Source organism: Colobus angolensis, unplaced genomic scaffold (assembly GCF_000951035.1).
Source record: "Colobus angolensis palliatus isolate OR3802 unplaced genomic scaffold, Cang.pa_1.0 Scaffold117, whole genome shotgun sequence".
Classification (NCBI taxonomy): domain Eukaryota; kingdom Metazoa; phylum Chordata; class Mammalia; order Primates; family Cercopithecidae; genus Colobus; species Colobus angolensis.
This window is the reverse complement of record NW_012112808.1, coordinates 1,676,583-1,699,613: the sequence shown is the minus strand read 5'-3', so window position 1 is coordinate 1,699,613 and position 23,031 is coordinate 1,676,583. Positions and strand designations below refer to the sequence as shown.

At 36.6% G+C, this 23,031-nt stretch overlaps 1 protein-coding gene across 4 annotated transcripts in view; it reads right to left on the bottom strand.

Annotated features, from left to right (window-relative positions):
* Positions 1–23,031, bottom strand: part of MACROD2 (MACRO domain containing 2) — a 2,135,582-nt gene that overhangs the window by 853,939 nt on the left and 1,258,612 nt on the right. For all 4 annotated transcript variants that reach the window (XM_011962618.1, XM_011962604.1, XM_011962612.1 and 1 more), the window contains one exon: positions 10,303–10,424. In XM_011962618.1, the coding sequence (XP_011818008.1) occupies positions 10,303–10,424 (122 nt within the window). The remainder of the gene's footprint in view (positions 1–10,302; positions 10,425–23,031) is intronic.

Below are 23,031 nucleotides of genomic sequence, written 5' to 3'. Positions count from 1 at the left end.
ATTATTTGAGAATATTCGATTCTTCTATAGAAGAAAATAAAAACAAATGGGATATATAACTCGTGTTAAGTGTTGATAATAACTAAGCAAGCAGATTTTGAGATACAGACAGGATTCATATAATTGTGTTAAATGCAGTACTAAGTTAGTAACCTCTAAGACATGCTGTATGATAAAAAGGATGGAACAAACAAGATTGTTATTTCAAAATGGAAAAGAATGGTAAGAACAGGTCAGAAGCATGAATCATGTCACCTCTAGAGTGACAGCAATGTTATCCTCAAATTATCCTCCCATTGGTGATACTCATTATAGTCTCATTTGGCCTTACATCTCTGACATAGAAATGGCAGTAAAACCCCCTGCTGTTCACCAATGAACTGATGAGATACCAGCCAGGAGCACTAGCCCCTGTGTCTTTCTGATAGAGCAAGTATGTGTAGTGGGCCCCGACCACTCACCATCTGCCATGCTCCCTTGTTCAAACCTCAACTATGGTCCTCTTAACCACACCACCATTGAGAGGGTAGAGATGGTAAAGAGACAGAGCATTCAAACACAGCATAACCAGAAAATGAGGTTCTTCCACACATTTGTCACCTAGTCTAAGTGTGTTAACCTATTCCTCTCTTTCTCCTGGCTTCTTTTTCCTTGAGTCAATATGAGTCATGCCTCTTAATTTTGTCTATAAGCTTTTCTGTTGTGCATCCTCTGGGATAGCTTACCTGCTAGTATATTTGGAGCAGGGAAATTTTCAGAACATGGGCTCAGAAGAGATGGAGAGACTGGACTAAAGTTACTCGTATGGACTAAAATCTAGGTGTTTAATATACCACTGAACTTAATTCATAATTACAAATTCAAACTATAACACTTTGATAAGACATCCAGGAAAGCAAATATTTCACTTTGCACATTTTTGAAGGGTATGTGTTTGTGTGTGTATAAAACAAACAAACAAAAATAGCTAAAGTGCAGCTTGAACGCAATCTGTGACATATTTCCCATTAAAGAAATCCTCTTTGCAACTCCATTGAATTGTACATAAACAAGTCAAGAAAGCTTTCTTTCCACTGACAGATTTCTTTTTATTTTAAAATTTTTATTGGTTTTATTTGTTCTTTCTCCTTAGGTCTCTGAGTTCAATAGCTTAAGAATAGCTTAGATTCCATACATTGCAATTGCTCTCCAAAAAAAACAAAAACAAAAAACAAAATCTGAACATTTGCAAGAAAAAATGTTCAGTTTAAAGCCATTGCCTTTGCTCTACACTATTAACCCTCTAGATATATGCCAAGATTGCCCAATTGTTCAAACCTAATGTCAGGCTTGGGACTCTGTGGTCCGTGTCTTGAATTGACTATTTCCTCATGATACAGTGATCTCATAACTGCTGCTCAGGTCAGGGAAAAATAAAGCACTCAAGATGAAAGCTTGCATTGCAAATCTGTTTACTGGTTCTATACAAATTTCACTGTAATATACTCTCCTTGACAGTGTGCTAGGCCAGTATTTCCTCTGGAAGACACTGTTGTAGAAACCCATAATGATTTTCCTGAGAATGTTCCCTAGCCTGATAAAAGAACAGAAAATAATTATGTTGACAAATCCAGCCAAATTGAGATGGTTTATACTTTCATTTTAAATGTAGTTTTCTTGGTCTTGCTAGTCTTGCTATCTGCAGAATATACAAGTGACTAAAAATAATTCTTTCAAATTGTAGATGAGATGAAGCAAAAAGTTTCAGACACTCTTACAAAAAGAATTGATCATGGTCCTAAAGTAAGATTTTTGAAGGAAATACATGACGGTATAGTTCCCAAATCATTGAAAGAACACATAATTTGAAAGAAACTTTATATTAGAATAAAATCAAAGGTAAACTCCTACTTAAATTCTCACCTCTAATATGTGTCTTCTGATTGATGGAAAATTGTACATGCATCCAACCTTGGGTGGCCAATTCTTCCATAATTTGCATGATGAATCAAAGTTTAGGATTATGAGATCTTGAAAAAACTTTAACTAAGGCGACACAATATGTGATATCGTTTTTCTACTAGCTAAGCATTACATTCACTTTCATAAGTCCATGCATTCTATAGGACATAAGGCCAGTTACATCAATTACCATTTTTATGACATTTATATCACACTATGCTTAAAGAAGCAAAGAATTTGGATGCCTTATTTTAAGAATAAAAATCTTTGAGCAATCTGTGTTTAGCATATTGAATGCAGCTTTGCTCTATTAGAAACTCTGTTTAATTTAAACCAATGCTCTCAATACTATCAGGCTCATCAAACCCTTTTCATAACAAATATTTTGTAAAGTCTCCTTGCTATGCAGAAATGACATTTATCAATATTAACACTCATCTGCACACATGAAACAGGCATCAGTGCCCCGCCCATATCTGCCCAGTTCTCATCATTCTAGCCCATGCCCATCCACAGCATCTTCTAGCAAATACCCTTGCTGTCACTCTCTGCCTGAGGTTTTTCCCTCTGCCTGCCCAAGGAGGCAGATAAGAAATGCTGGGAAGTTAATGACCCAGGAGCAGCCCTCAGCCAGCTGATAAAGGGGGAAGATAAAAAAAAAAAAATGGTCCAGCTTTTCTTCTTCCTCAGATGGGACCACTTCTAGGCATGTTCTACATGGTTACTGAGAGCTCCCCAGCAAGACAGAGCCCCCACTTGTCCACAGTGCCAACTTACAACACTCCCACTCCTCCTGGCTGCTTTTTCTTCCCTTCGTCACATCTCCACTCCTCTGCACTGTTCCCTGTCATCGCCTCCCATAGAAAGCACGTGCACAAAACACCTTGGCTCAGGGTCCGTTCCCAAGGGAAGCCAAATGAAAACAACACATCGATTTAAAAAAAAAAATCAGGCCGGGCGCGGTGGCTCAAGCCTGTAATCCCAGCACTTTGGGAGGCCGAGACAGGCGGATCACGAGGTCAGGAGATCGAGACCATCCTGGCTAACACCGTGAAACCCCGTCTCTACTAAAAAATGCAAAAAACTAGCCGGGTGAGGTGCGGGCGCCTGTAGTCCCAGCTACTCGGGAGGCTGAGGCAGGAGAATGGCATAAACCCGGGAGGCGGAGCTTGCAGTGAGCTGAGATCCGGCCACTGCACTCCAGCCTGGGCGATAGAGCGAGACTCCGTCTCAAAAAAAAAAAAAAAAAAAAAATCAATAGAGTGCCATAAGTGTGATATGAAAATGATTTAAAATGAAAGTATTTATAGTAAAATTCTATTTTCAACATGTAAAGACAAGGGCATGACTACACTAGAACACGCAGTGAAGAAGGAAGATGTTTGCTTCACTACATAGAATCATTACGAAAAAAATCTCCCTAAACGTGGACTCAAACAGGTGTGAAAAACTCTCCTGCTGCCGGGGCATGGCCACCTGTAGCATAATTTTCTCAGGCACTCTTGGTAAAGCTCTAAGCAAACTAAGTACAAGCATCTCTTAATTTTCATGATAGTCCAGTGTACAGTGAAAAAGAGAGAGGGAGAGAGAGGCTTTGGTTTGATGTATCTTGTTTATAAACAGGGTTTCACTTATATGACTGTCTGGCAAAACATTAAAACATTGTGTGGGAGGAGGCACAATGTGGGCTTTTTTACCATGTGGGCTTGACCGGACCACATGTCACAATATCCCTATCCCTGCCCACAAAATGCTTGTGGCACTCCGTAGTGGTTGTAATTGCCCAAAACTACCCTCACAGAATGGTCCCTAGAGGGCAGTCCTACACTCACTGAGAACCACTGGCTTAGACCAAAAAAAAAAGGCACATAATAATGGAGCAAAGGACAAAGGAACTGCAGAGTGGCTTAGGCCACTAGATTCAGACTACCTCAGTTTAAATCTCACCTCAACTTTTTGTTCAAGGTAAGACCTTAACTCACTTGAGCTAAGACCAATAGTGTTACAGGTCCAACATACAGACCGTAGGTTAGTGTAATAGCCCACAGAATGCATGGAGTTACAGTCATCAACATAATGCTTAGCTAGTGGAGAAACAGAATTGCAGTATGCATCACCTTGGTTTTGGTTCATATCCTTGGATGAGGAATTGAGCCATACGGAAGGCAGTTTCCTTCTGGTGCATATTCCTCATCTGTAAGATGGAAGAAACCACATTTTCTAACTCAGGATTGTTTTGAGAATTAATGACTAAAACACAGTGCCTGACACCAAGTGGGAGTTCAGAAACATTTGCTATTCTTATTACTGTATTTCATGACTCAATGATTGATCTCATTCACCCTGTAACTCAAATCATCTCTCTGGTGTGGCCATCAGAAGACACAAATTGTGCAGGATCTGTCAATGTGGGTTTGGTTGTATAACTATCTGTTTCCAAGGCACAACCTGTGAATTTACTATCATTCCATGCCCGCCCTCCTCCTCACCTCTGCTGCCTGTCCTGTCACTTGTCACTCCCAATAACAATAACCTGTGTACCTCTGTGCCCAATAAGGAGATCTTACGAAAGGTGAATGTAGGGGAAAAGGAGAAAGAAAAAGTCTTGAGTTAGCTTTTTCCCACACTGGCTAAATCAGAGTTACAGTGGCAGCAGTTAGAGAATTTGAAAAATAAATGAGATGATGTATAGAAATGTACTGTTGTAAACTGTAGAGTGATGCACAAATGCAAAAGTGCCTTTGTTCTTGTTACTTTTTAATAGTATTGTTAGTCACACAGCTGTTAGAAACCCAACCAGGGAAGACATAGAGACTTGGTATTACTCTTTATAAATGAGAAAATGAGACAGGTGAGAACCAAGACTAGATATTGCCTAAAAGGAAACTGGAAAAGATCAAATTGACAGCCCTGTAGAAGAGGGCTCTTGGAGATGAAGAGCTGTTTGGGAAATGGTGACATCAAGTTAGGCAGAGGAGCAGAGGTACCAAATGAAAGGGTCAGCTTTTTAAGGCTGCAGACATGTTCTTGAATAGAGAACTGCATTGATTGATGTGGCCTGTAATGGAAACTCAGATAATGAAATAAAACTAACATTTAAGAATTTCAGGCTGAGAACTCATTGCCATGGCAACCCTCTCAGAAGGGAACTTGTATAAGAAAATAAGATTCACTTGGTTACGCCTTAAAACGAAAACCTATACTACAGTGAAACAACTAAATTCAGAATTCCAAAACTGCTTGATTGCCGCAATGCCTAGAGGTAGCACTGAACTTGTAGGCCCATCATCTTTCCCACTGGAAGCTATTGCTTCTCAAGATCTATGACTCATGAAAGGAACATTAGTTAGCTCTGAGGGATCCCTATTGAAATTGTGTGGTTCCTACCAGCAAAAATTTACAATGTGTTTTCATTCAAAAAATCATCCAGCATGATGCCTGTGGAAACCACAGATAGCACACGCCATTTAAACAAACAAACAAGTTTTAGTTTGCCCATAATCACATAAAATCAACAAATTCCTATGTCAATTATTTATTTTCATGGGAAAATAATTTTTAACCTAAGTAAAATCTGGCTTATATGCAAGATTATGATTTTTTCAAACGAAAACATCTACTTTATTACATGTTGTCATTCGAAGAATGTCAGACAGGGTGCATTGTATTTCATCAGTGAAAATAGTTTTCTCGAATATCTAATACCATTGACAAATATAAATCTATGCCTTTAAACTGGTTCTAGAAGAAGAAATTGCTGTGATCCCTTTTGTATGGCATGGATTAGTTTTTTTTTTTTTTTAAATGAACATGATGTCAAAAGAAGGGAAATAGAGGTCAAGATAAACACATAAAAATCATTACAAAATAGTTGTATGCTCACAGACAAAAAGAATAAAGACGGCATGATACATGAGAAAATATCTCTGTCATCCTTTCCAACAGTGCATGGTGACAATGGATACAAAATCAGGCATTTTCATTGTCCAGCCCTGGCTCAACAGAAATTTTTCTTTCTCGTCTTCACGCCTACACTTACCCCTGAGGTTTCACCAAGATTTTCGCCAATATACACAATTTCCGTTAGTATGTTTTACATAAAGGATATCATGTATATGTGTAGTTTTCCTTGTTTTAGGATACACTGTTGTTCTAGAAATCAGCATAATTCAGATGCTTGATTTCACCAATCTGACTATGCATTCCTCAGGTCACATGCATTAGACTTCTGGGATTCAACCTGGGTCTTTTTTCTTTTTTGACATCTATAATATCTTTGTCTTTCCCAAGGTTTTACAGAGAAAATCCGTAGGCTCCCTGATCTTCTTTTAAAGTTTTCTTTTATTCACACTCCAATTTCCAGTTTATACTGCTAATTATCCTCTTTGTGGTGCCTTAAATTTTGCCTATCTTGCAGTCAACAATCTCAAGGTTGTCAAGAATATATATATATATAAATTTGCATTCTTTGGGTCCAAGGGTAACTCATGGTTAAAGAAAAGTAACTGACTTTAACATTTGGAGTCAATAAGGAATAATGAAGAAATAAGAAACTTGCGCAGACTAGGTCTAGGAGGCATGAAAGACTGGTCACATTTTTTCAATTGAAACTACTTATGGTAAGATTAGAAGGAGAATCAGGATTAAAATCTTACATTTAAATATTTCCTGATATTAAGCCCTAAATAATCATTCATAAAAGAGAAATGCCATTGTAAAATGAGCCCTTAGATTTGCTGATTAATTTATTTTTTTCTTTTACCACCTAAAGCTAATGTGGATAGGTATGAAAAAACTGCTGTCACAAAGAATGTATGGAGGAGAGTGATGTAATGAATTTTTCCCCTAAGTTAATAAAATATGTAGTATTTTTTCATAGTAAAAATTTTTATCCACAACACATCTGACACCCAAATCAGTATCTTATTTCTAGATAATTATGCATGACTATAACATTTCCCTCTCCACTATTCAAAAATGATCTCCTCTTAGCAAAACTGAGAGGTAGGTGAAATTTAATTATACCCTACTCTTCTTCTGTTTTTCTCCATCTCCTTTCAGACCTTTCTCCAATTCTCCTCCCCCAGGCTAAGGTGCTCAGTACTTTTATCATACTCTATCCTGTCAACATGAAAAGTAATTTGATAAATTTCTTCATATTAAAGTATTAGAAAATTAATTATCTACTAATCTCATGAGTATCTGCATTTTAAAGGAAAATTGCAGAGAAAGAACAATGCCTTAACATCCTAAATTACTCATGAATTATGGAATTTCATGCATCTCTGGGAAGATAATTAAAAGTGATGAGAGAACTACAGAGTATTCTCAAATCAAACAGTGGACATGATGATCTTGTCCATTTATTTGTCTAGGTGGTCATAAGATGGAGGCATATTTTGTTAGGAAACAACCATCAGATCCTCTCTATGTCATGGAAGATACCTGACAATGTTGGGGTACACAGTAGGTCTTATTCATATTTATTAAATAAATTATCATACCATTTGTCTTACATTCATTAAAAATATTTTAAGAATCTATTCTTTTGGTAAAATAAGAATAAGAACACATATGTTGGACCCTGTGCTGTGACCCTAAAGCCTTTGGTTTAACCTTAGCAGAAAAGTGGTGCCTATCAAATATTTAATTTATTTCTGGACATTTCCCTGTCGTTTAAAAACATCAAGAAATTACATAGTAAATGTCTAGAGTACTGGTGTTCAAAATAGATATCAAAGAAATAAGTGATATTTCCTTAAAATGCCAAATCACAAGGTGTGAAAATGTCTTATATTTGAAGTAACATTGTCAAATACTTTTGAAAGAATTCCATTCTTTCAGTTATCTTATACTCATTATCCCAACTGATCCCTGTAACAACAGCCTCATGAGATGGACAGGTCTGCAATAACAGTAGTAATTTACTGATTCTTTATATGTGGAAACCGAGGCTACAAAATGTTGACATTACTTGTCCACAGTCACACAGTAATAAGTGGCAAAGCAAACACTAAGCCACTCTGATAAAAGGATTTATGAGAAATTCTTTTTGACAGGTATATAAATGAGTTCAAGTTAAGTTTTTTTTGCATCCTAATAACCAGGCTTTCTATATCAACCATTTCTACCATCTATTGTGATAAGTTGACAAAATACAAGCCTATACTATAAAACATGTATCCAGTCATAATCATGTTTCTGAAAGTTTTCTATTTCTCTCTACATAATCAGAATGTGATGACATTGGCATTATTATTTATTTAATGGTGATCAAGAACATGACATACCATATAAAGAAGAAAACTCCATCTACTCCAAAAAAAGGAAGAAAGGAAGGAAGGGAAGGAGGGAGAAAGAAAAGAAAAATACTTGTCTTTTTTATGGGTAGAAGAGACATGACATTTGATGACAACTGTAGTCTACCATGCAAGAACATGATGATCAATTTCGTTGGACATTTCATCCCACATATTGTGTATTTTCTATCTCCATTTTTATTTATTAATATTGGGTTGAATTCAGCTCAGCCTCATCTGCTAATTTCATTCAAATAATATGTAATTGGTCCTTCAAAATAATCATCAAAGATGTTAAGGTAGATCTAATTCCTATCAAAGAATGACTAGAGTATTGCAAGAGCATTACTTCAGCGTATCTGCATGCCATTTGTTAAAAAGTTAACTTAGTCCATAATTCTTCCATTCCTTATCTAATGGTAGCAAGTAGAGTAACATGATTGTTTTAAGATAATTATAGAGATTCCTTTCTCTATTAAAAGGTTGAGTGCTATTTTTATACTGTTTCTAGCAAAATTCTTCCTTCTTACTTTTTCTTGGCTTTAAAAAACAAATCATTAGAGATACCAGTGATATCCAGAGACAGCAAATTCTCTTCAGGTCTCAAAATCCATATTTCCCAAGTTGGAAACTTGTCTACACATCCATTTTCCAAGTACTTCAGCCTTTTGCTTTTTTAAATCAATAAGCCATATTGACAAAATTTTAATTATTCCCTAAATGTGCATACCTGTTTTGATTTTTCTTATTTTCCTATAGAGAACAAAATTAACCAACTGGTCTTGTGGTACACTTTGCTCCATTCTCTTTGAACTTCAGCTTTCACCTCTAAGAGAGAATAGGATCTTACGTATTGAGCCATTTGCAAACAAAATTTTAGAAAGTCAAAGAGATAAATAAAATATCCAGCTCTGTTAATAATTATCCAAAGATTAAAAATGACTATATAATTAGGTCATGAAAAGTTTCCTTATTTCAAGCAGACTCACCAATGTTGCATTGAAAAATGCACTTCATAATTACAATCATGCACAAAAAGTGTAGCAACCATCCAGGGTTACCTAAATGTATCTGTTTCTCAATGTTTCTTCATGCAAATCATAAAAGCACTACTTCTGTGAACTATCAAGCAATGCTGATCTATTCAGTCTGCTATGAAATCAAGTATTTAACTATTTCTCTGCCCCACAATTTCAGTGAGGCTATAATCTTTGTGGGGGAGGGGGAACAACCAAGGGATTCCAGCCAAATTAACTTATTACTAGACATTTACAGTGTGTTTTTCTATAGTTTGATTTTCTTGGTGTAATTGAGATGTAATAAAGGTAGAACATGTTGCAAAAGAAAAGCAGGTGAGTAAATACCTCCAAATCCAGCTAGAAGAGAATTCCTTTCATCTCAGCCTATTGGTAAGGAAATAGATTAGATCCACATTTTCTGAACTCCCTTTGTCTACTGATAAAACTTAGAAGAGATGTGGTATACCCAGCTACCACCTACAGAATATTAGTTTAATAAGAGTAAAATAAATCTAAAAGAATAACAACATTCAGGTTAAAATATATATGCAGAGTAATTTCTTGCAAATAAATCATGTCTGACACTAGCATGAGAATGCATGCACACATTCATGCATGTAGATAGAGATTAAACATAGCTCCAGAATGCCCAAACATACAACCAATATATATTAAACACACACCATTATAACAAACTCAGCATTTGCTATTTTCCTTCTTTAAATCTGCTGGCCACTATCCCAGTACCATACTATTTACTTTCTCCAAAGGAAAGTAAGTGGCAAAATGAAGAGGAAAAAGTAGATAAGATAAATCCAGTTCTGGGGTTTTGTAGTTTTAAATTCTGAAACATCATGAAAAATTTAGTAAATATTTATAGCACACCAAAGAGGAGAGTCATGATTATCCAATTGGCTACTAAGATCCTTAAACTTAGTTCTCAAAAGTTTAGAAATGGTTTCCTACCTCTTTTTGGACAAGACAGATTTCTAAAGCATAAAGGCTGAAAAAGAGTGAGAAATAAAAACCATACAATTACTTACAACTGATCGGATGTTATTTTCTTTCACCAGCTTCAGAGATGATTTATAGCAATTTGCAAGGTCTTCCTTGTGGGAACCATTAATATGGCCTCTGGCTATTGGCCCTACAGTATGGATGACATCTGTAAATACAAAAGGAAGGAAAAAGAGGATAAGCAAGATATTTTTCACTTTTTACATAAATAATACTTTGTTTATTTTAGGTATTTGTGTTAGACCCTGGAGACAAGCAAGCTAAGCAATACATTGGCGATGCAAATATTTCTCTGGTAGAAGATCTTAAGCAGCACAACCTCCTTAAGTAGGCAATTTCCCAGGAAGATGATAGTTGTGAAAAGGAATCCCCAACCAGTGAATTGTTTCATAGTTTTTGGTCAGATTCAAGTGACACAGATTATAGTATAAGATGTACATAATTGGTTCCCTGGAAAAAGACAAATCCTTGGTGGGAAATAAACTGAGGAATAATTGCCTGCAAAAGGAACATCTAGATTGACATGGGAAGGAAGAGCCAGTGCTAGCCTAGCTTACTTGTAAGGCAATTTTCAGGCATTGTACACAATAAAGAAAAGCAAGTTTCTGAAAGAAAAAAAAAAGACAAGAGAATTTTTAATAATCAGTAATAACCTTAAGAAGAATAACTGCAAAACCTTCCTGTCAATTTAGAAAGTGTAACCTACCAGTTATCACCTACATAAGGTACGCTAATAGTTCATACCTATTTTAATAGGTTAATAGTTAATTATCTACTTTATTGTATTATTAAAACATTCAAACATGTTAATGCAATCTATACTTTTCAACTCCTATTTATGTTGAAAAACACAAAATTTGATATTTTTATATATACAACAAGCCATTGTGCTATTCTTTTAATCTCTATGCACATATAAACTTTTAACTTTAGGAACGTAGTGAAAGAGGACGGTCCTCATTTTAAGAAACAGTAGAAGAAAAACCCCACATTTTAATCAAATTTACTTGAAAATGCCTTGTAACTCTTGCTTGCCAGTCTTATCGGTGAATTGAATTATTAGTCCATTTCATTGATGTAAATCATAACAACTAATCAACTTTGATCACAAAGACAAATTCAATCTAATGTAATTGGAATATTATAATGAAATTATTTGTGTTGACAAATCAGTACCACTCAATTCCAACAAGAATGACAGAAGAGTAAGAGTATTCAAAAATAAGAATATGGTATAGTTAAAAAATGCATATGGCATTTGAATAGCAGCAAATAAGTCACTATAAGAAAAATCTCGCCGAGCACGGTGGACCATGCCTATAATCCAAGCACTTTGGGAGGCTGAGGTCGGCGGATCACGAGGTCAGGAGATCGAGACCATTCTGGCCAACATAATAAAATCCCGTCTCTACTAAAAATAGAAAAATTAGCTGGGCATGGTGGTGCGTGCCTGTAATCCCAACTACTTGGGAGACTGAGGCAGGAGAATCACTTGAACCAGGGAGTCTGAGGTTGCAGTGAGCAGAGATCGCACCACTGCACTCCAGCCTGGCGACAGAGTGAAACTCTGTCTCAAAAAAAGAAAGAGAAAAAAGAAAAGAAAAATCTCTGTTGGTTGCCTACTAAATGTTGATACTACTATTTGATGTTTGAGAAAAGACCTAAAGCATTGGTTTCCATGATTAATTCTGAAACAGTATTTAAACCCTTGTCAGCCGATATTAAAGAGGGGCTCATGTGATCAAAGGAAGCATACAAAACTTGACTAATAAACCCAAGCAGATGTTGTTTCACAGGTAAACTTACTTTTAAAGTGAGAACCACTACAAAAGTGAAGGATGAAGGGGCTTGAGATGTACTCAGGAAAAAAAAAATAGCACACAGTGATATCATTTTTTTTGTAACAAAAGTAACAAGAGTTGCATAAATTCAAGCAATACAAGTCCTGTACCATAGTAAATATTTATATGAATACTATACTTTAGTTTCTTTAGTGAATGTTAGAATCCATAAAGGAAGGAGATTGTGCTTAGCCTTACTTTATTTCCCCCCTTGTGGCTACTTGTTATTTATACCCAACTATGATATTCTAAGTTTCTAATGGATACAAATGGCAGAAAAATTGAACTAGAATAACACACAATTCTATAAAACAGCATTTCCCCAAATGGGTTCGGTATGATATGGGTTTAAAGGTCAATTAAATTTGGAAAAAAAAAAAAAAGGTGAAATTATATCACACCAGTTACCTTACTGCAAGACTTCAGTGGGTATTTAAAATGCCATAAGGAGTTGCGCATCTCCAGGAGGAGAATACAAAATGCTCTGTTTCCTAAATCCAGTTGACGATTGAAACCTGTACTTTGAAGAACACCTCACAGGACTAGATTTCCACAATTTCACCTTTGGGAAATGTCGTTCCAGGGCCATTTTGGCACTCTTGCTCCCACTGTTGAAGGCCAAGTCTATGCTTTTTACCCCCTTCCCCACTGCTTCTAAACATCAAACACTTAATATACGAAAGAACAGCAGGACATGACCATGGTTCTCTTATTTTGTGGATGGAGAAGATCAAGAATAAATGCCTCTTATCTGCAGTCATAAAAGACATTGAGCAACGTAAAGAGGAGGCTTAGAGATATTAACGGGGACGGGGTGGGAGGACGGGAAAGAGGGAGGGAGGAGGGAGGGGAGGGATAAGGGAGAAACAGAGAAAGAGAAAGAGAGAAAAGCCCATAAGCATAGGAAATAGTGACATCATAAACTTTTCCTTTGCTTTCCTTTAGTCATCATCATCTACAAAACTTAAATGAAATTTAGAAAAAATTATTCCTTGCATTTCTTTAGTTCTCCATTTCATTTAAAGGTCTGAGGATAAACAGGCAATAAATGAGCCTCCTCAGCATTAAAATATTGATCTTTATATTTATGCTCTATATTCAATTTACAGCATCCAAGATCAAGTGTTATTATCGACCAACATGATGACCTCTCAGATCCACAAAGCTGGAGGTGAATCAATACGAGGCTGGACAGGAAATCTCCTTCATTATTGTAATTGTCCGTAGTACTTATGAGTAACTACTCCACACTGAGTTTCTCATTTTCTGTTAGAAAATTCAGTCAGGAGGCCTGTGTTTGAATTCCTGCTCCAGCCCCTTAGTCATCATGTCTTAGATAAACCCATCATTTCAGTGGTCCTTGCCTTTTTCCTTATCTGTAAAATAAATCTCCTGTTTAGATTATCTCTGTTGTCTCTTCTGTGTTGTGTAGCATTATTAATATCTAACCTTATAATAGAGATGGATGGAAAATAGAATAATATCTGGGCAGTTAAAAGTGATCTTAAACATGGTTAAGCAGCTCACTGATTCTAAGAATTCTTTTTAATATCAAAATATCATGACTAATTATTCACAATAATAGTTTCAAAATCCACTGAGAACATGTTAGAGACAAAGAGCTATTATAATTTTAATGATGCTTTGTATTGATTTATGTTTTATTAAACACAGTAGCATCTTCATAGTGGAAATATATATGTAATACACATGGATGCAAAGTCTATGGACAATGCTTTATCTTGCACATGAGTTTTGAATCCCTTGGTATAAATAAGATAATGTAAACAGAAGTATTAAATTCAAAGTTCGATACACAGGAAGGCTCAAAAAATGGTAAATGTCATCATCAACAGCAGCACATACAAGGAATCCTCAGCACACAGGCAGGAATGACAGAAAGTTATCATCTCTTTACTCATGTGGAAAGAACACCAATTCTAAGAGCTGACTACAGGTTATAAGTTCCAGATCTGTCACTAATCAGCTAAGTGACCTTGTGCAAGTCACTCTCCTCTTTGGCCTTCAGTATTCAAAGTCAAAAAAAGGAATAAATCAGAATAGCATTTTTTTTTTCAGCTCTCCAGTGCATTTCCTTCTGTACATGTCTAACAGGAACTGAGCTAAAGATTCTAAGAAGTCTAATTTATTTTTGTCCAGATAAATGAGCATCAATCATGGTTCACGTTTCTCAAACACGATTATACAGTGAAGTGCAAATTGGCACTATCCCCAGAGAAAATGATTTAATCATATCTAACAAAATTACAAACGTAGACTTCTTTTGATCTAGCAGTTCTATTCCTAGGAATGTATCCGAAAGATAATATACTTGTCCATATGCAGAACAGTATTTACACAGGCCATTCCCTGAAACATTATATATAATAAAGCAAGATGGGAAACATCTAAATGTCCAACAGTAGGGGACAGACTAAACGATGTTAGTAAAACGATGGTTCATTTATACTATGAAATACTACCCTTCTGTAAAACAGACAAAGAAGGCCTTCATGTATGCATAAGGAAAGATACCCAAGATACATTACAATGTAAAGATAAAATTCAGAAAAGCACACTACCATTAGTGTTACAAAAAACTCCTCTACCAATGTAGGGAAGAATACAGGTTTGTTTTAGTTACACGCATAAAACATCTCTGGAAGGATAAACTAGCAGTTAATAGCAATAGTTACCTACTAGGGGAGTGACAGAAACTAGAAAGATGGGGATGAATATGGGGAGGAAACTTTTCACTGCTTTTATTTTTTGATGTTCAAGTTATGTGGATATATTAGCTATTCAAAAATTAAACAACACATTTAAACAAAGAGTATATGATTTATTTTTTTTTATTTTTTTATTTTTTTTGAGACGGAGTCGCGCTCTGTCGCCCGGGCCGGAGTGCAGTGGCCGGATCTCAGTTCACTGCAAGCTCCGCCTCCCGGGTTTTACGCCGTTCTCCTGCCTCAGCCTCCCGAGTAGCTGGGACTACAGACGCCCGCCACCTCGCCCGGCTAGCTTTTTGTATTTTTTAGTAGAGACGGGGTTTCACCGTGTTAGCCAGGATGGTCTCGATCTCCTGACCTCGTGATCCGCCCGTCTCGGCCTCCCAAAGTGCTGGGATTACAGGCTTGAGCCACCGCGCCCGGCCGATTTATTAATCCATATCCCTGAATCCCATTTGCTCTATCCCTATAACATTAAAGACCACTAATGTGCTTTCCAAAGATGAGCTTATATCATTACACATATAAAAATACTCTTAAAGAAAAAGATAGATATAATTTCAAGGAATTTAACAGAATGACTCCCCTAGGTATATCTTTCTTTTATTTTCCTACCCTCAATAATTTCTTTATATTAAAAAAGTATTTTCAGATAAACATAGGGTTTAAATGATGAACAAGAGGACATTTTTTTCCTACATGGCTAGCATCTATTATTAAAGTTTTACTATAATTTTAATATGTAAACTGAGTGTGACATCCCTTAAAGTGGTAACACAGGATAGCAGCATAGATAGATAGATAGATAGATAGATAGATAGATAGATAGATAGATATTTTTTTTTTAAGAAAAAGTCTCGCTCTGTTGCCCAGGCTGTAATGCAGTGGTTCAATCTCGGCTCACTGCAACCTCTGCCTTCTGGATTCAAGCAATTCTCCTGCCTCACCCTCTCGAGTAGCTGGGATTACAGGTATGTACCACCATGCCAAGCTAATATTTGTATTTTTAGTAGGGATGGGGTTTTACCATGCTGGCCAGGCTGGTCTCGAACTGCTGACCTCAAGTGATCCATCCACCTCGGCCTCCCAAAGTGTTGGAATTACAGGCGTGAGTCACCACGCCCGGCCAGAGCACACTTCTTATGCTCCTCCTTTGGTTATCTCAACAACCAAAGAATTTTGAACAATTGTCAAGAATTTTTAGAGATTAAAAAAAGACTGTGTAAAAATTTAATCTATGCCTACTTTCCAAGGAATCCAGAGAGACAGAATAATGTGCCCAAAGTCAGAGATCAATGTGGGGAGATAATGACAGCATCACAATGACAACATCACAGTCAGTGACAATATGATTATGAGTAACTTCCTCTCAAGGTGACTGCTTATTGAAAGAAACGAATGGCATACATTTGTATATATACATTTTGGCATGTTTATCATGAATCTCATTACTTTAGCCTCATGCTTGTATACATGCAAATTCTGGTGAGTTTTGTGGTTAGATTTGTTGCAATATGCAACATATTACCACAAAACCTGGTGGTTTAATACAGCAACCAGCATTCTATTATTTCTTTTGGCTTCTGTGGGTCAGACGTTCTGCAATGACTTGGCTAGGGGGTTTGGTTTGGGGTCTCTCATTTGGTTGTAGTCAACTGGTGGCTGGCACTAGAGCAGTGAAGGACTGCGGGAGCAAAGGCTGGACAGGCATCTTTCTCTCTTCATGTGGTCTCAAGGACTCTCCTCGTGGGCTAGTTTGGGTTTCCTCACTGCACAGCAGCCTCAGAGCAGTTGGATAACTTAAACAACAACTCAGGGCTCTAAGAGCAAGTATACCAACAGGTGGACGCCATGTTGCCTTTTATAATGCAGCCTTGGGAGTCACACAGCATCACTACCACGATATTCTATTGGTTGCCACTGTCAGAAAGATCTCACATTTTTTCAGGTGGAGGGACCTAGACCTCACCTCTTGACGGGAAGAGCAGTAAAAAAATTTTGGACATATCTTAAAACAGCTACAATGCAGGACACCCCAGACAGTTGGCACTTTATTTTGGTGAGTGCCATCTACAAAGTCAGGTGGCAGATAAATAAGAAATCAGAGAAAAGGCTGAGATGATTAAAACTATTACCAGTATGGAGCTCTCAGACCTATTATCTCAATCAGTCAACTGCTAATTTAATAAAAATCTGAGGTAGCCAAAGATTGAAATATGAAATTAGTATTAATTGTAAACACAATCTAGTTTGGGAATAATGAATGCAATTGTTGCCCCTAGATAGAAATGACTGGCACAGTGCTGGTTTAGTTCTTTTGTTTTATAATGTGGCAGGAACCTGTGGACAGAGGAAAGGGCAGGCATGGCTGTCACAGAATCAGCATGATAACATCCCATGAACGATGAAAGTGACGTTATTTCCCTAAAGTGTCTAGCTCCACATTCAAGAAAGGAAAAGCAGCCTTTGTGCATTCAAGCCCTCTCCTATAGCACTCAGGAAAGCCAAGAAAACAGCAATGCAATTTGTACATTTAATCAACATTTCAAATGCAACCCCTTGAAGAGCTATGGAAAATGAGATGGCAGGCCCTTTTGTGCTTCATCAGACTAAAGTGTGGCAAGACAAATGGAATCTGTTTTTGCTCATCTATTTCTGAAATCAATCAGTCTGTAAATCAGCTTTTTTGTTCTGAAGAGATAACTACCGCAGCACCTTGCACTCCCCCACTCCTATTTATCCTAGGAAATTAGTCTGAATTACATAGAAAAGGAGGATAGGATAGAAGGTTTTCTTTGAAGGAGGTGTGGAGGAGAGCCTATTTTCATTTCCAAAAGTGTAAATTGAAAAATATGTGATTGAAATGCCAAATAAATATTGAAAGCAGTAGAATTATTTACAAAGATTCAATCAGACTTATCCTTGGCAAAACAAATGCAGCAAAAACATTCTGTGAAAAAATATTAGCATAATGAATTTTAAAACAAATGAGAGAGTACAGATAGGCTGCTCTCATCATTTTCCATTTGAGAAGCAACTGTGCTACATTCAAACTGTTAATGAACAGTCAGACCAAGTGTAGAATCAATTACACATTGCTTTCATTCACTCCACTCTTGTATTCATAAGCATAATCGGTCCATCTAACAGACTGCATAATAATGCTGTGCCCTGTCAATCATATCAAATTGCATGAATTTTAAGAAGGAAACCAATGCATGGAATTAAATTGATTTTCCTTTTCAGAGATACAACTACAAAACTGAGCGCTAAAGGTACTATTTGTAAATCTTATTGGCCAATTTATATGATCAGCACCACCAATCTATGACCTGAAACAGAATACTTGAAGTTAAGTTAACAGAAAATTGAATTACCACCTGATAGCATTACAAAGTAAATGCTGCCTCTTCTTTCCATGTAGGTCAGTGTTTTCATATACACATTTTCAAAGTTTGTTTTTGTTATATTTCAAGAAACAATCAATTGCCCATAAGATGTTCCTTTTCAATCTGCAGAAGATATCATTCAAAAGTGCTTCAACACGCCCTGCAGCATTTTTCTAAATTCGGATTATTCTCTCATACATTTCTTCAGCTGCATGAAGGATTTCTGTCTATGTCCAGAAAGACTATAGTCATTCAACTCTTTGCATTGAGTTTGGGATAAACTAGAACTCACGACGTTATTTTTAAATCTAGTTTCCTTTGAGTTTGTGGGTTCACACATTGCTGTTTTTCACTGGTCTTGGTTACAAAGGGCTTTTGGTTTACCTCTCTCACCCTCCTTGATGCTATGGTTCTCTGAATAAGATATCTATGTCTAAGGTTACCTACACAGCAACTAAACATTTGCATTTTACGGTTGATAAAGGCATACAGAATGTACTGCCAAAGCTCAAATGCATATTTTCAGCTCAACTGGAGAGTTGGTTCCATTTATACATGAGAGTGTGATAATGTTATTATGTTTGGGGCATCATGTGCTGATAATATGTTTTATTCTTCATTGACTTCAAAGCTGTGATGTTTTAAGTCCAAGTTATAAAATACAATTCAATCAATTTCTACCAAAATGCCATCCTCTATATTAAAAAAGAAACAGGCAAAGCTCATATTTAATTTTTTATTAGCTCTCCCTTTCCTGCCCAAATCTATTTAAGATTGACCTTGTTGATGGGACGGTATACTGTTTCAAATTGGACTCCTACATGTAAGGGCCCATTTTTAATAACACAGATTGAAACTCATGAAAAAGGGATATCCTGTGGTCAGCCATTGATAGTTTTGAGATTCCACAGGGTATTGGGGGCATCTGCATCACAATAGTGTTATTTCCAACAGAGAGGGGTCTCAGAGGAACTGTGGGAAGCTGAATTATCTGCAGAATTCCAACATTTCATGTCACTTTAGAATGAACCCAAAGAGAACACATCCCAGAAGGAAGTGAGTCAAATGTATGGCATTTCTAGTGCTTCAATAGCAGGGGTGAGAGGAGGTGAAGGTCCAAATAGACAATATGACTTTTTCAAGGAAGATGATAATAAGATCTTTGTTCTGGTTCAAGAGATGTGAGCAACTTGCAGCCTTTTCAGAGAGATGCAAAATCAGTATTTTATTAAGTTGTGAGGGGGGAAATCGGCTTTAAAGACTCTATGCTGTGGGTGAAATGAATGAATGTTAGTCCCCACAGCAAGGGCAATTCTACAAACGCAGAATCTAGGCTGGGACTGAAATATGCAGATGGGTCAATGTTGGGACACGCAGCCTGATGCTGAGGTTGCATGTGCTTGTCATCAGCATTCCTTTACCACTCCCGTGCCACCACACGCCTGGACAAGAAAGACTCTCCTGCAATCGTCCACTCACTCATTAATTCTGTCCTTTATATGATACATATTTTGTGAGAATCCACTATGTGCCAGTGCGTAGGGCAATTGTTCCATGACTTTCACCAAACAGGTCTGTGCTTTTCTGACTCCAGGACTTTCCTCATTTCTGGAGAACCCCCCTATTTTTTTCTCTGAAAACCATTCTTATGAAATAGTTTCTCATGGAGACTCCTACACTGTGAAAAATTTTGCTTCCTTAAAGATGAGATCCATAAATTCCTCTATATGAACAAAGTTTGAATTCACTTCAACTCTGTTACTCTATAATATCACTTATGATAAACCATCAATATGACTTTGAACATGAACATTTCTGAGAAGTTTCCATCGGTCAGAGCTCTCCAATCATATGGCATCCTGCCTGAGGAGGCAGGGAATGTCCTGTCACTCAAGGTAATCAGATATGACTACCTAAGCCCCAAGATTCTTGCTAATTCTGCAGTGTCATGATTCTGTGATTTCTGTTTTCCTGTAGTGACTCGATGCTTCCACTGCAGGGAACATGACAAATCTATGTCTGTGTTTCCCACAAAGCCAAGAATTCTATGGGAACAGTTGCTTAAGAGATAATTAGTGAATTTGTGGGTGATTAAATAAAAGTTGGCCCGATATAATCAATCTAATCAGAGATGATGTACTGGATTAGACAAAACAATGAGGTAGGAGGGATAATCTAGACTGGGCAAGCAATGGCATCTAGTTAAACTGGTTCAGCTCATTCAGCATACATTTTATAGAGCTGAAAAGCTGTTTCTTCATAGAAAGACTCACCAAAACCTCATCAAAGATCTCCTAATTACTGCACTATGGAAGATTTAAAAATAAGACTCTAACACTGTCACACTCTTTAACAAAAGGTATGAGATTCTATCCAAAGACTCAAACAGAAAAAAAAAAAAAAAATGTGCAGTGATTACTTTTGTTTTTGTTTTTGTTTTTTCCAGGAGGTGATTAAATAAGTGAATTATCTAAACCTGTCATTTCCCTCATCTGCATATTGCTCATTTTAGAATAAATCTGCTTTGTTCTAGAGATGGATTTTGGTTCTCAAATCACAAAATGGAACATGACAGACTTTCTAGACATCCTCTGAAGGAATTAATGGGCTCACTATTCACATTTCTTTAAAAAGTGGCATTTAGATATAATGAATCCACCTCTCCATCAAAATAAACCGGATCTGATTTATCTCTGAAATTGATCCACTCCTAGGACAGCTCTGGACTAAACCTAGGCCCTACATCTTCACTCCAGGCCCTACATCTCATTTTCTTAAGGAACAATTGTATTTAGAAAAGAGAAATGAGAAGAGGCTACTTCAAGAATTACATTAACATAACTTCTAGGCAAAAGAATATGTGAAAATTTCTATACTGTGAAGTTACATTATTTTGCGAGTTCAGCGTATTCAAATGCAACAATATGAACAAAGTGTCGGTGGAATGAGAATGATAAAATATTTAAACAATAAGGGCAATTTATTTAAATGTTTCCTCAGTGAGCGAGTGTTAGAGCAGGAGAAGGAGCAGGTTGGCTTACATTGCTGGGCCCCAATAGATCAGTCAATATCTTCACCTACTTTTTAGAGATAATGGGTTTACTGTGTACTAGAGCTATTTTCAAACTTTCTGGTGACACTTTCGGAATTGCTGCATTATAGCTTCTCACTGTGCAGATCTAATAATTAAATAATATTTACTTTTCCAATGCAAAATGAACATCATAAACTATTTTATCTGGTCCTCAAGTTTGAAGAAACAGTGATGTCTTTCAACTCCATAGGGAAAATCATTTGTATTGAACTTAGCATGAAATGCTATGTCACTAATTTCACTTTTATTTGGGTTAAGGGATTTTTAGGAGTAATTTTAACTAAATGCAATTGTTGTTTTTTGCTCAATGTTCAAAATCTAGAGAAATTGTTTTTTCCTCTTCTGTGAGATAATCGGGGTATTTCCACTCACCATCCTCTTGAGAATGGAAAAGTACTTCTTAAAGAGTTTGCAAAGACTCAAGAAAAAAGTCCAACATGGCTGCTATCAGATACACTGATTTACATGGAGAAGAGAAGGGTGGGAGCAGCTTTTTAAGCAAGAATTCTATAAGACATCATGGAGTAAAGTCAAGAGATATTCTTTGGAAACATGAATTCCCATGCAAAATCATGACAGTGGTTTTACTTCCTCATGCTTACTCCTTTGCAGAATGAATTGGAGGTTACAAAAGGGAAGAGATCAGCTGACATGAAAGCAGAGTCAAAGGCATGAAAAAGAGAGGCAGACCATTCAAGAATCTTAAAGGCGAACTGGCAAACTGTGATGATGGTTTTAGAGTGGATGGGAAAAGAGAAAACAAAGAGTAAAAATTGATTTCAAGGAACTTGACTCTAAGTGACTTAGTTGGTAACAGAAATAGGGAAATAGAATGGAAATAGAATTGGGGTCTGAGTTACTGCAGTGCTTGTCAGGCCTTCTGAGGGCCTATCCTCAACATAAAAATAAGATGCAGAAAGGGGACAAGAATAAGAGAAGTGTTAGTTAAGAGAAAAAGAAAAAAGGACAATAAAAAATAACTATTTTTTTCAGTATGAAGACAGATTTTCTTTTTTAACTTTTCCCTTTCTTTGCCTATTTTGGGCCTGACATAGAATCAGTGAGGGGAAGAGAATGTATCACTGAGCCTTTCAAACATGATTCATTACGAGACTAAGATCACAGAGGTCAACATGTGCCTCTGTGAGATTATTTAGTAGAAACCATTAATGTAAAACCACTCAAAGAAAACCAAGAGACCTTTCCACAGTAATTCAGATGCCAAGAATGAAATGTTGACATGCAGGCTTTGAAAATTAAATAATGAGTATCAGGTTTAAAAAGAAAAAAAAAATACCCAAAAATAAATAATATCTGGTGACTGGCTCTTTGATAATATACTGTTGTGATGCAGGCCAATTAGTACAAATTTTCATTCTTTATTTAGAAATGGCGTTGCGGTTGAGATGATATGATAAAACGGCTCAAGAGGCACTATAATGAAAGAAATTAGTGGCATTAAAATTGGGAAGATTTGGTATGAGTAGGAAAATATGTTACACAGCAGTATCTAACAAAATCAGGAAAAAAAAGATCAATAGAATGTGTAATTAAAAAAATAAGAAATTCAAAAAATAAGAGCGCATCTCCCCCTGCAAAGGAGCACAGCCCATCGCCAGCAATGGATCAAAGCTGGTCAGAGAATGACTTTGACGAGAAGAGAGAAGAAGGCTTCAGTCCATCAAACCTCTCAGAGCTAAAG